This window comes from Henckelia pumila, chromosome 1, assembly GCF_033568475.1.
Source record: "Henckelia pumila isolate YLH828 chromosome 1, ASM3356847v2, whole genome shotgun sequence".
Lineage (NCBI taxonomy): Eukaryota > Viridiplantae > Streptophyta > Magnoliopsida > Lamiales > Gesneriaceae > Henckelia > Henckelia pumila.
The window spans coordinates 85,502,827-85,516,746 of record NC_133120.1 but is presented as its reverse complement, the minus strand read 5'-3'; the positions used below and the strand labels follow the sequence as shown (position 1 = coordinate 85,516,746).

General features: G+C 31.8%; 2 protein-coding genes across 2 annotated transcripts; one reads left to right on the top strand and one right to left on the bottom strand.

Annotated features, from left to right (window-relative positions):
* Positions 1–895: 895 nt before the first annotated feature.
* Positions 896–1,285, bottom strand: LOC140867202 (ethylene-responsive transcription factor 14-like). Its single transcript, XM_073272280.1, has one exon. The coding sequence runs from the start codon at positions 1,283–1,285 to the stop codon at positions 896–898; it is 390 nt and encodes a 129-aa protein (XP_073128381.1).
* A 6,644-nt stretch (positions 1,286–7,929) lies between these two features.
* Positions 7,930–9,407, top strand: LOC140875446 (RING-H2 finger protein ATL16-like). Its single transcript, XM_073279128.1, has one exon. It carries the CDS (start codon positions 8,185–8,187, stop codon positions 9,202–9,204), a length of 1,020 nt encoding a protein of 339 aa, XP_073135229.1. The 5' UTR covers positions 7,930–8,184; the 3' UTR covers positions 9,205–9,407.
* Positions 9,408–13,920: the final 4,513 nt, after the last annotated feature.

Below are 13,920 nucleotides of genomic sequence, written 5' to 3'. Positions count from 1 at the left end.
GAGTAGTCGTGTTAATGTTCAACAAGAAAGTTCATGAATCTTAAGATTAGAATTGAGTGACACTTAAATGGCCAAGAATATTAGTTAATCATGATTGAATAAGGAATTATTAGATAACCATTAATCTTCCGTTCAGAAATATGTCCACCTCTATAATCATATATGCCCGATACATGGTACTTAGTCTCTAGTGTTGATTTTCCTGTTTGAATTGAATTCTGGTCCCAAATTCACAACTTTACTCTTTTTATTATTAATTATTATTATTATTTTGCGTGGCTAACCCTTTATAAATGCTGATGGTTGTGGGTTTGGGCCAATTTGTACAGTCATGATAGTGTAAAAAATTGATTAGAGATGAAATTGGGCCGTCACTTCTTCAGCCCAAATTAACGACCCACCCACAGAATTTTGTTTGTTTGGAGCACAACTTGTGAGTCCAGCAAACCAGAAAAGGACTTTCCTGAAGCTTCTATCCTAAGCTGGTTGTGTTGACCACCCGTGACGACTCATGAATTGAGAAAGTATTAACAATTTTAATATTACATTTTTTTAAAATATAAATATATATATATATATATTCTAAAATATCATAATCTGTCACATGATGAATGGGTAACTGAATTGCATTTTGGTCATTATAACGATCCCAAATCCATTAACAAATCACAGGATATCTATGATCTCCTACTTTGTGAAAACAGGGGAAAGGATTAAAAAAACAAAAATCAATCCGTACTTATTTGACGTACGTACAGCATGAGCTACATATATATGCATTATACATATATGTAACGATAGAGTAATTTAAAAGGAAATTAAGATTATTAAGGGTACGTACGCATGAGCATGAATAATCAAACAAATGTAATCATGATGAGTAGAGATGAATTAATTAATATCTTCTCTTCTCATGATTGTGATCGTTGTAATCAAGAAGATCCTCCAACAACTTATCGTCGAAATACTCAAACTCAAACACTTGTCGCTCATGATTCTCGACGTCTTCCCTCCTCTGCCCGGCAAAATGTGAGGAGCTGGTCGGCATATTATACTCTTCGGGGAAGTTAAGGATCGCCAGATGACCTCTCATGGTGTAAGCCGCTCTATCATAGGCTCTGGCGGCTTCTTCCGCCGTGTTGAATGTCCCGAGCCAGACTCGGGCCCCTTGCCTCGCCGAGTCGCGTATCTCGGCAGCATACTTCCCCCACGGCCTCTTGCGGACACCTCTGTATTTGATTTCTCCGCCACTACTCCTGCCTCTGTTGCTTGGCTCTTCGTCCATTTTGTTGTCCAAAATGTTTCGAGTGAGGTGGCACTTATATTGTTGGGGAAAAGTTGATTGGGGGTGTGGGGTTTTCCACGTGGATGATCTAGTGGTGAGAATTTGATGGGACGTGGATAGAAGCTTCCATGTAGACCAAATTAAAAGTTTTGCATGCAGTGTATCGGGGCTGGTCAATGTGGTGGCTTTTGAATTCTTTCTTTGCTTTTGGAAGTTGGGGATTTAAATTAATTATTCTTGACTTTAGTCCTCCTGTCATATTTCTTCTTTAATTTCTCTGGGTCCATTTTTCGTTTCATTAATCAATATATTTTCATTGGTTTCATGTGTTTTTTTTTATTTGCGGAGATTTTTGTAATCATGACAACTTGAAAAAGGTCATATAATTTGGTGAATTTGTTTGTGTTTGCATTATTGAATGGAATGTTCTTGGAATATATAAATTGTAGCTACATGCATGCAATCATTATTATATTTTGGGATAATTGAAACGATAATTAAAATATATATAGAAGGATCTAAAGTACTAAATTCATTAAAATAAGATGTGTGAATGTTACGAAATTGGGAGGTGAGATTCTTCTAGGTGTACATACGAGGTCAATGATCAGATGACTCGACTTCGAGACTAAAATTTTTGTTTTAATCTGGCTCATTAATATACAAGAGCCCTGCCAATAAGGTCTTGGCCTAGTGGATGGAGGCCCTGAAACCTTGGTTTCATGTTCGATTTTCGTTGACTGTGGGTTAGTTTTTTAATTTATTTAAGTTGATTTAGTTGGTTTTTTTGCTTGAAACAAGCACGTTTCGAGTCCATATTCAAGTTTCGTTAATTGTGCGGGCAATTTCATTCTTTAGTGTTACAATTTAATGTAATTTGATTTTCGATATATTTGTATTCAAAAAATATATATATAAGAGCCCTACATGAAATTTACACGAGACTAGTATATTTAATTACTACCACCCCACCGATGGGGTAGATTTTCCCAAGCTTAGATTTTCCCAGCTAACTTTAACATGAGACCTTTCTTTTTTGTTTTGTTTTGTTTTGTTTTGTTTTTTGTTTTTTTTTGTTTTTTTTTTTGTTTTTTGGGTTGGTTTGTTAAATTAAAGGACATGGCCCATGGGGCCTTTCTCTGTTGATGGGAAATGATACAATTGACAGTCAAAAAATAAGTCGAAATTGGCGTGAAAAGTCTTATAGCTGACGTCACTTCTCATTTAATCCTTCATTCTTTAAGTACCGTTTAAAGTTAAAAATGAGATAAATAATGCAAAAATAAGTAATATATTGTAATTAAAAATAAATAAAAAATGATAGTTAATATAATATTTAATTTGATTGATAAATTATAGTATGTTTGATTTGATTGATTAAATTTTATATAAAAATAGTAAATTATCATTTTGACCTTTTAATATAATTAATAAAATATGTATATTATTATTATTATTTATAAATGGTAATGTAATAATTTAAATTTAATGATTTGATTTTTGTAAGATATATAATTAATTGATGGATAAATAACATGACAAAAAAACGTGAGATGAGATAAGATAAATTATACCCAAATTAATAATATGTCAAAACAAACAGTACCTCACCATACAATGTTATTTATTCGCTCATGAATATTTGGAAATAAAACTATCACTGGTCAATTTTATTTATTCGCTCATGAATATTTGGAAATAAAACTATCACTGGTCAATTTTGGGTCAAAATTGGCGTAGTTAAGCGGCCCCAAGACCTTTATGAATTATGATATTGAGTCTAAATTCCACTTATGTGGCTTATTTAGATTAATTAAATTAAATAAAAAATCTTTCATCTTCATTGTATCAAAAAAATAAAATAAAATAAAACAACCAGTATCGCTTTCCGGAATTTTTATCTATCCCTCGTCTCAAAATTAATTATCTGGATATTTCATATGGGAGGATAAATTAAACAATATTCTTCAACAAACGCAAGTGTCGAAAGAATTATTTTGATCGTGATAGAAATTAAAAAAAAATTTTATTAAGGTATGATTTTTGAAAATGTTAAATAATGCAATTGTGTCTAGATGAAGTAAAATATGGGTGGCTATCGTGTTGATTGCCTTAATTGTACATAAATAAATAAATAAATAAATAACGATCCATTTCCAATTTGGGCTGCATGCTTTTATATTTGGACTCCTTTATTATACGGTGCCATTAATATTGGGCTGATTTAAAGTGCAATTTGTATTTTTTGAAGTTCAATTGTATTTTACTAGTGCACCAGATTTAGCAACGAGGGAGCAGGTAATTAAATAACTTTGTTTCCTCCCTCAAAAAAAAAAAAAAGGCTGAAAATGTTAAATTTAATATTCCAAAATGTACCGAGATTGGATAACATTATTGGATATATAGCTAATATATTTTGTCGTTTGAGTACATATGCTATACCTAAAATAACAAACATTTTTTTTCTGTATTTTAATATATATGTACAATTGATTGTCTCATGATCATCACAGATTTCATTTTAAATTACACTTGATCTGGTCCAAATATAACATAAAGTCGCTTCTAATTGTGGCAGTGTGCCGACTAGTTACGTTTGCAAAGAAAAAGATAAATATAGACTTTGACCATTGAACAATTTGACTTGACGACAGCACGTGGCATCTATGATCTCAATCACGTGGCATAACATTTGAATTTTGACTGGTTTACAAGACAAATGATTTACCAAAGTTGTTTATTGCAAACATAATTTCATGAATAGTAATTTTTTAATAATAATTATTATTATTATAAGAAGCAAATAATATTCGATGATGGCAAAAAAATAAGGGGATGGTCCGAATCTAGATGGAGTCACTGCTTGATTACAGCTGATGTGGTCTCCATGTCTTCCCATGTGCACTTCTCATCTGTTTCTCAGTACTCATACGCTAGCCACTATATATATATATATATATATATATATATATATAGATTTGATATTATGAGCATTCATGATGTGTATTTTTGTGTGCACTACTGACGTGGCATCCTCTACATCCAATCGGTGAACGCCACATCAGCAGGTGCGCACATAAGTGCACATGATAGGTGTTCATCATATCAAAACTATATATATATATATATATAATATTCTTTGAATTTTATTTATTTAAATTACCTAAAATCAGTAGTTTAATGATAATTATAAGTATGGAGGTGGCAGGATGGTTTTATTTGAGATCCAATCAAAATTTTCAGGATTTTGTATTCAAGCATCTCGTTGAGATAATTTAAATTAATGCTATCAAATTTTTAAGTATAAATCATATATCCTAAGGATCGGAAGACTAGATTGTATTACTATATTTAATTGTAATGTTATGGCCATATGTATATATGAAAACAATTTTTAATTATAGTTAGTTAAGTGTTTGATAAATATTGATAACATAATAACATATGTTCAGTCTATAAAAAAATTCGAAACAAATATTTTTTCTTTAAAAAATAAAAATTAAAACTAACGAAATTACCTCGGACGATCGTGTAAATTAATCTCGAGCTCAATAATGATAGTCAAATGGGTCATGAAAACTTTGACAAATTGGAATGATTTTCTCCAAAAGTTGGCGTAACAATCTTCAAAACTGAGTTTTTATTTCGAAACAGACAATGCATATATGTTTGGAACACGATCGAAACTTCAAAAATTTCTCAGCTTACTACTATTGCTCGAAATTATGGATCCCTTGCACAATTGTAATGGCAGAATTTCGAATTTCCAGGTACAGAATCTATTCACGAGCTACGAAATTTTGTTTGAAAACATGATATCTGTTATATAAAATATTTTGTTTAAAATGTATTATTAATTTCGAGTTAAATTGGGAGCGAATCTATATTTTGAAATTTGAATATTTAAAATTAAAGATCCTCTTAATTATTTACTAGTAGACATTAATATGAGCTAGGATGATGATGATGGAATTAAATTTGCTTGACCTGAACACACGTAGGTGCATATGGGATTAGTCAAATAGAAAGGTATGGGCCTCACTTGTTAATAATCACTAGTCGACATAGATTTTGACTTTTAGGTCCGAGATGTGATTTCATATCAACTTTTCATTTGGCAATTATTAGGAAATATACATACAACTTTGTTTTACCACTGCTGATTCCCCCCACACGCAGTGTAAGGATATGGTGTAATTAACAGTGTCATTAAGATATAATTTTGATCTATTTTAGATTTATTGATATAATTTTTTAAAATGTTTTCGAACCAAAAGATAGAAATAACTTTATGCTCGAATTGAATATGAAAGTAAAACTTTTTTTTTTAATGAAAATGAAAAAATAGAACACGAAACACTAACAAAAAATCGCTTTTTCTAATTCTAACTTGTAAATTTCTTGAACATTCTTTTTTCAGCAAAACCAAATGATTATTTTTTTAAAAAAATAAAAGATTCTAACCTGCAAACTTTATTAATCTATGTATTTTATTTGATTCTCGTTAATATTCACTTGTCCAATTTGTCTTCAAGGGAATTGAGGGTTCATATAATTAAAAGTTAATAACTATGAAATTTAATTGATAACTTTTTTTGGGTGATATTATTATTGAAAATAATTACTGATAACAACATTTATTATTTATTATTATATAATTTTGTTAGGCTACCAAAAATTCTTGTATTAATCATCATCCATGTTTATTGATTAAAACCAATCCCTCTCTTGTTTTTTAAAACAGTTTGAAGAATCACATTTATAGGTACTGTTTGGTTCGTGTGATATGATAAATAATATCTGGATAAATAATAAGATGTAATAAAAAATAAATAAAAAATGATAGTTAATAAAATAATTGATTTGATTGATAAATTATAGTTGATTTGATTTTGATTTGATTGATTAAATTTTATATAAGAATGATAAATTACTATTTTGTCTTTTTAAAAATAAATAAAATATGAATAATATTATTTATAGGGGTAATATAGTAATTTAAATTTAATGATTTGATTGATATAAGATAAATGATTAATGATTTGATTGATGTAAATAAATAATTAATATATAAATAAATAATATGATGAGAAGAACGAGTGATTGGATATGATAAGTTATACATTGACTATTTATACTTGAGTCAAACAGTTCCATAGGGTATTTATTATATTAGCATTCAAAATTATATATATATATTTTTAAAAAAAACCCAGCAACTTATAACAGCTAATGCCTAGCTCCTATAATCGTAGGTACGACCTCAGAAATATTATGTGCAAGATCTTGCCCGGGAAAGTTTATGCCGGCAGACCAGTACTATCCGGTTTGCCAGATTCAACCGCATGTGATGTGCAAAAGGGCCTGGGGCCGTTTGATTGTCTTTCGAGCACTGCCCCCGAATGGCAGCATAGACAAGCTCATCTTGTTTAGGGCTAACATATCGTACCGAAATATCAGAATTTTGGCATATTGTACCAAAATTTTTTCGATATATAGACATTTTTTCGGTATACCGAATTTTTTTTTCGATATTTATACTGTATCAATATGGATTTTTTTCGTACCAAAGTTTTAGAATTTTACTATCGATATCGGTATGAATTTTTTTCATACCAATATTTTTAGTAAGGTATACCAAAAAACCACCCCTGATTTTTACCCACACCAGTAAGCAAGTATGAAATAGCTGATAAACGTCAACTGAAAATTACAAATTATATGATATACAATATTTGTTGATCTCAAAACATATACATATATGAATAAAATATTTGAAATGCCATATAATTAATTAATACTTGTTGTATCGAATATAATGAATATAAAAAAATAATAACATATGGCAAAGCGCAACGAATCTCATGATAGTCCAACTCCAACCAACATAAAATTACCTTCATTTAATTTGTCAGCAACCTTAGCTTTGGAGTGTCCACCCTTTGTCCACTCATAATAGTTAAATTCGGACACATTGCATGAAATTGTCTAAACCTTTCCTAATAAGAAATTATACTTAATATATATATATATAATGAGTTTCTAGCCAACCAAGTTAACCAAAAACTTTTTTTTTTTTTTTTTTTACACGAGGGCAAGTGCTGATCTAGTAACATATATATAAAATGAATTTCTACCCAACCAAATAATTTTCTTTATCGAATATATACGGTAGGAGTACAAACGAGCCGAGCTATTCGTGAGCAGCTTGCGAGTAGCTCGGTCAAAACTCGACTCGAACTCGATTTGACCGAGCTCAAGCTCGAGTAGCTCGAACACATATCGAGCTCGAGCTCGAACTTTCAATGCGCGAGCTACTCGATCATATATGTATATATATATAATATAATATAAATATAATATTTTATTTATTTATTTATTTATTCATATATTATTTATTTATTTATTTATTTTATTTTCGAGCTTGCGAACTATAGTCGAGCTCGAACTCGAATACAAAAATAATTATTCGATCGAGCTCGAGTTCGAATAGTCAAATTTTACACGCTATATTCACCTACTTTGCATAGTAAAATTCTTGCCCCCACCCAAACCCCAAATTACATAACATAAGCACTCACATCCAAACTATCTTGTCTTCTTCCATTGTACAAAGCATTAAATCCCACCTAAATTTTCTCAAATTGGTCCCTCCCCCACAACCTTCTTCCTCCATCCATATTGCTATTCGTTTGAGCATTTTCTATGCTCCATTTATTTTTTAAAAAAAAAAAAAAAAATCTCCTCACGGTACCACACTCTTTAATTCTATCACCCTCAGCTCTCCTAATCTCTTGAAACGAGACAACCTTAGCTTCCCCCATTCATTAATGAATGTTAAAGGGAAGACACCATATATGTTCTTTAAGTTGATCTAGATTTCAATTTTAATTTCTTCAATGGAGACGACTCCGTCTCTGCATCCGTCCCACCCCGGTTTCCCGATTATAGCGGTGGCCATCATTGGCATTTTGGCCACGGCTTTCTTGCTGGTTAGCTACTACATCTTTGTGATCAAATGTTGCTTGAATTGGCACCGGATCGATCTGTTGGCACGATTTTCGGTCTCCAGAAGACGTCCTGTTGAAGACCCTTCGATGGTTTACTCTGCTTTGGCCGAGAACAGGGGACTCGACCAGGCTGCGATAAGATCAATCCCAATCTTCCAGTTCAAGAAAACAGGTCATGACACCAAAGAAAGGTCGAAATCTTTCGAATGTGCGGTTTGTTTGAATGAGTTTCAAGAAAGGGAGAAGCTAAGAATCATCCCCAACTGTGGCCATTTATTTCACATAGATTGTATTGATGTTTGGCTTCAGAACAATGCTAATTGTCCTCTTTGCAGAAGCAGCATCTCAGCCACTACAAACCCAGCAGACATCATGAATTACCAAGTAATTCCTGCTCCAAATCCCGCTCGAGATCCAATTAATCCCTACGCAAGTGATTCACTTTTTAGGGATGAAGATTATGTGGTGATCGAAATAGGATCCACCCTTTCAAGTGCTACTACTCCATTACAATACTTCAGCTCCGGCGAGTTCCTATCCATCATCCCTTCACCAAGAAAGATAGAACCCGGGATTTTACTCAAGAAAAGTAGTAAAAGGTTCAGCTATGTATCGAGCATGGGAGATGAGTGTATCGACAATAGGAAGAAAGATGAACAATTTGCCGTTCAACCCATTAGAAGGTCTTTTTCCATGGATTCGGCAGACGATAGGCAGTTGTATTTAGCTGTTCAAGAGATATTAATAATACAGCAGCAAACGCAGGTGAATGGCGAAGTTAATCATTGCATCGAGGGTTGCAGCAGCAGCAGCAACAACAGAGTTAAAAGATCATTCTTTTCTTTCAGACATGGAAGGAGTACTTGGAGAAATGCAGTTCAACCACTTACATCAGAGTCACAAGCCTAGATTTTTTTATTCAATAATAATAAAGAAATTAATTAATTGTTGTTGTTTTTTATTTTCTAAGGTGTAAAACATATATATATGTAGACCATACACATCTTTAGAAATTAGAGGCCTCATCTATACTTTTTTCTTTTCTTTCTTATTCTTGTGTAAGACTTGAGTACTCCAAGTGAAAATTAAATTTATTGCATCAGAAAAGAGGAATTATATTATATACACACATGATTCTTAATTTTTTGTTAGTGAGACGAGATGACATATGATACATAATATATAGATATACAAAATGAATTATGACTCTAATCTTACAAATCATTTAATGTTTTATCATTCAATATTCACACAAAAGAAAAAAGGGGAAAAAATAACAGTATAATAATGTGCATTAGACTAATGTTAATAAGTTAACATAAGGTATACGTATAGAATATTAAATTTGTTTTATGTATTAAAACTTATAATTTAACAAAAGATGTGACAGAAAGTGGAAATTGCAATTTGATGGCTTTAGTGGCGTTAAAATTTTGGATTATTATACGTTATAGAAAGCTGTAATTGATGGACCATGCATATCTAATTGTGACTTAAAGACATGATTGCAATCATCATCAACTTAACAACTCTTCCTCCCCTTTGTTTGTTTTTTTCCTGTTAAAATAAATAAATTTGAAGTCTTATTTAGCTTATATATATTATTATTATTATTTTAGCATCGAGATTGAAACAAATGATTACACCTTTAATTTGTTTGCTACTAAATTATTTTTTCGTATGAATCATTCGGTATCATATAAATTATATTATCGCTACCCTTTATAGTTTATTGTGTATATATTTGTTGTTATGAGGAAAAACAATAAAATTTGTTGATAAATATTTTGAATAAGGATAATATAATAGGGAAAAGTGACAACCATCGTTTCTTTTTTTTTTTTTAAATTTATTATGCTTTGAGAATTGAGACTAATGATGTGGGGAATTAATTGAGTTCAAAATAAATAAATAGTCGAGGACCTTCCTAACATTATATTCTTGTTGGTAAAAAATGACGGAATACCAAACTTAAGAGATGGATGGTTGTATCAATATTTTTCCAGACTGGAGAATATATCATTTTTATGGGTACGAATTAATTAAAAAAATAAAGTAACCATAAATTTCGAGGCCCCAGTTACAGCTGTCCAATTTAATTTTTCCGAAAGAAAAAGGTTCTATAAGCGTTGCAGGGAAAATATTCAATCATTTTCATTTTCATCTTCAAAAAAAAAAAATCAATCATTTTGGTGAGGAAAACTATCTAAGCTTTTAATCTTTTCTTGTTTTTTTTTTTTTTGTGAGGAGAACTAACTAAACTTAAAACATTAAACATTGAATTTGGGTTGGGACCCAATTTATTAAAAAAATAAAATAAAAAATGAAAATTGATGTTTTTACATCTAATTCATTTGATATTTTTGAATTTTTGATACGGATTTGGACCCACATTTGAATACCGAGTCCCTCAAGTCATGATTAGTTAATGAGCTTATTAATTAATATTTCAAAATAATTAAATTATAAAATATGTTTATATAGGTAGAGTAGGTAGAGTTCAATCTACTTTAAGGGTATAAATCCAATGTCTCATGATTTGCTATATCAACAGTATCTTATTAATTATGCTTATGTGTAGAGATATTAATTTTCGGATACATGATTTGGGTAATACTCAAAGTGTAGGATCTCATTAACATTAAATTTTGAAACGTTTAATGAAATATTGAAAATTAACTTTGGATTTTGGTTTGAATAATTTCAAATCTATTTTAAACTCAAACTCAATTATAATAAATATTAACCAGAGCCGGCTAGAATCGCTTCAAAATATTTAACAGTGTTAGTTTGCACCAATTGGTGGTAATTTATTAAACACTACTAGATTAGAAAACCTTTCTAGTAGCCAAAACAGCAAGAGATAATCATATGTGAAAGAACATGTTGTGCACATGTCTTTTAAATTATTTCTTCATTGCATTCAATTTCTATATTTATAGTTTTGCCTTTCTTAGAACAAGTTTTAAAATTGGTAATATCAGTTATATCTTGATTCGAAATATTTGATTCTGATGATATATTGTTTTCATGCTTTGTAGGTTCTTATTTATGGAAATATATTGAAGATCTATTTATAGGAGTGCTTGGACCGATCAGATTGAACAAGAACAAGACGACAATCAAGAGAAAAGAGAGTGAAACGTAGAGAGCAAAATACATAGAGAAAGTACTGCAAAAATTCTAGAGTATTAAAGTTCGATCATTGAAGAATTTCTGAAGAGATACTACTGCTACGTTGTGTTGCCGAGTAGTGTTGGAAATACTGAAGAACACACAAGTGAAGTGTTGTTCAGAAAGTGTTTCTTTGGTTTTCGTTTTTCGGTTTAGAACTTCATATTGATGTTTTATTCTAGTTTTTACTAGTTTTTAGGAAGTCTTTTATTTTCTCAATCTGTTGAGAAAAGTAGATTTTTCGTAAAACAATCACTAGTTGTTTTTTGTAAACTGATTTAATTTTTTAGTGATTATTTCGCCATGAGGCATAGTACAAGTACTTAGTACTTGTGCATAAATATCTGCATGTTATTTACTTTTACTGTTAGTTAATTATTCTGTTGCATAGTGTTATCGTGAAGTGTTGACAACAATGAAAGATAACACACACTCGAAAAGTTTTTTGGTGTTTCTGTGATTTCATACTGTCCAAACCTTACAATTGTTGTCAGAGACATTCACTTGACGATACTAAGTGTGATTCTATTTTTGTGTTTGACAGGACATCACAATGGAGATACCTTATTCAGGAACTACTCAACGCTCTCCAATCTTGGATGGATCCAACTATTCTATCTGGAAAGTAAGGATGCGTGTCTACATCAAATCGATTGATGAAAAGGCATGACAACGTGTGCTACAAGGATGGAATCCACCAAGGAGAACTGATGGAGAAGGAGATTTTCTTCTCAAACCAGAAACGGAATGGAATGCCGATGAAACTGCTGCTTCGAATATGAACAACAAAGCTCTTAATGCTATATTTACTTCTCTTGATTCTAATATGTTTTCACTGGTCACTAACTGTGTATGTGCTAAACAGGCTTGGGAAAAACTTCAAATGCACTGTGAAGGATCAGATAGTGTGCGTCAAACCAAAAGAAGGATTCTCACTACTCAGTTTGAAAATCTGAGAATGGAAGAGAGTGAGACAATTGATGATTATGAACGCCGCTTGAGGAAGATCGAGAATGAGGCAATTGATCTTGGTGATGCTATTTCAAATGAACGCTTGGTGAGCAAAATGTTGAGATCACTACCGGAAAGATTTCAAATGAAGATTTGTGTCATTGATGAATCAAAAGACACATCAATTCTGGGATTGGATGAATTGATGAGTTCACTTCGAACATATGAGTTAGAGATGAATTTTGGAAAAAAAGGACAAAGGTAAGTCTATTGCACTTCAAGTTTCTAATGACTCATACAATGATTTTGTTGATCTGACACAGGGAGTCAATGAGTCTGACTTAGGAGATGATTCAATCGCCTTTCTTACCAAACAATTTGGTAACTACTTGAAGAGAATGAGAGATTATAAGAAACCTGGTCAGAAACCCAAAGTTTTGAATGCTCCTACTGTTGGAAAACCATTGAGGATATGCGGACCAGAATAGAATACCATCCCTTCAAAGAGTCAAAATCACTTTCAGAAAGAAGGAAAAACACTGAATATCTCAAAGAAGTTTGAATCTGTGAAATGACATAAGTGCACAGGCTTCGGTCACTATGCTAATGAGTGCCCAACCAAACTTCGCAAAGGAATGTGTGCTTCCCTAAGTGATGATGAAGATGAGGAAGGAACAGAACAAGGAGAAGAAGAGACTCACAATGCTCTTTCAGTTTTGGTGCTGCAGAAGAAACACAGTGTTATCACAGGTGTCACAACACTTGGTCACAACACTGACCAAAAGGTACTGTGTCTGAATGCATCTGTTTCTGGAGACTCAAATCAGGAAGCTGGTGAAGTAGAACTTTCTTGGGATAATGCTCAGAAAATATATGAAGAATTGTATAATGACTGGATATTAAGGAACAAGACAAATTCTGCTTTAACAAAGGAGAACAGTGAACTGAAAGCTTCAGTGGCTAGACTTGAAGTTGTTCTGAGCAAGAAGGATTTAGAACTAGGCAAGGTCAAAGAAGAGCTTGGAAGAGCCAATGCAACTCTCGCAAAGTATAATTCAAGCAAGACCAAGTTGGATTCAATTCTGATGATGGGAAAAGATGATAGAGCTGGTCTAGGAGTTCATAATAGCAAGTTTGAAGTTGGGGAGTCGTCACAAACTGTTTTTGTTAAAGAAAACAGTAACTCTGCTAGTGTTCCAATTGCAATTCCAAAGGAAAAACCAATTCCATTGAAGGCACAAGCTCCTGTTCAAAGAAAAAAACAAAGGAAGCGTAAGTTTGTTTGTCATTACTGTAACAAACAATGTCACATCAAGCCTTACTGTTATAAGCTCAGGTATGACTATATGTACTGGAATACCAGACATGTGTTGCCATCAGTGTTGCCAACACTGAACCAGAACACTGCCAGGATGAAAAATACTGAGAAAAAGGTTTGGGTACCAAAAGCTAAATCCAGTTGTAATGTTGTTTATACTTCCTTGAAAACTAATGTTGCAG

Bases quoted from the DNA above. Each gene is read 5' to 3' on its own strand.
- LOC140867202 (XM_073272280.1), bottom strand. From the start codon at position 1,285: ATGGACGAAGAGCCAAGCAACAGAGGCAGGAGTAGTGGCGGAGAAATC.
- LOC140875446 (XM_073279128.1), top strand. From the start codon at position 8,185: ATGGAGACGACTCCGTCTCTGCATCCGTCCCACCCCGGTTTCCCGATT.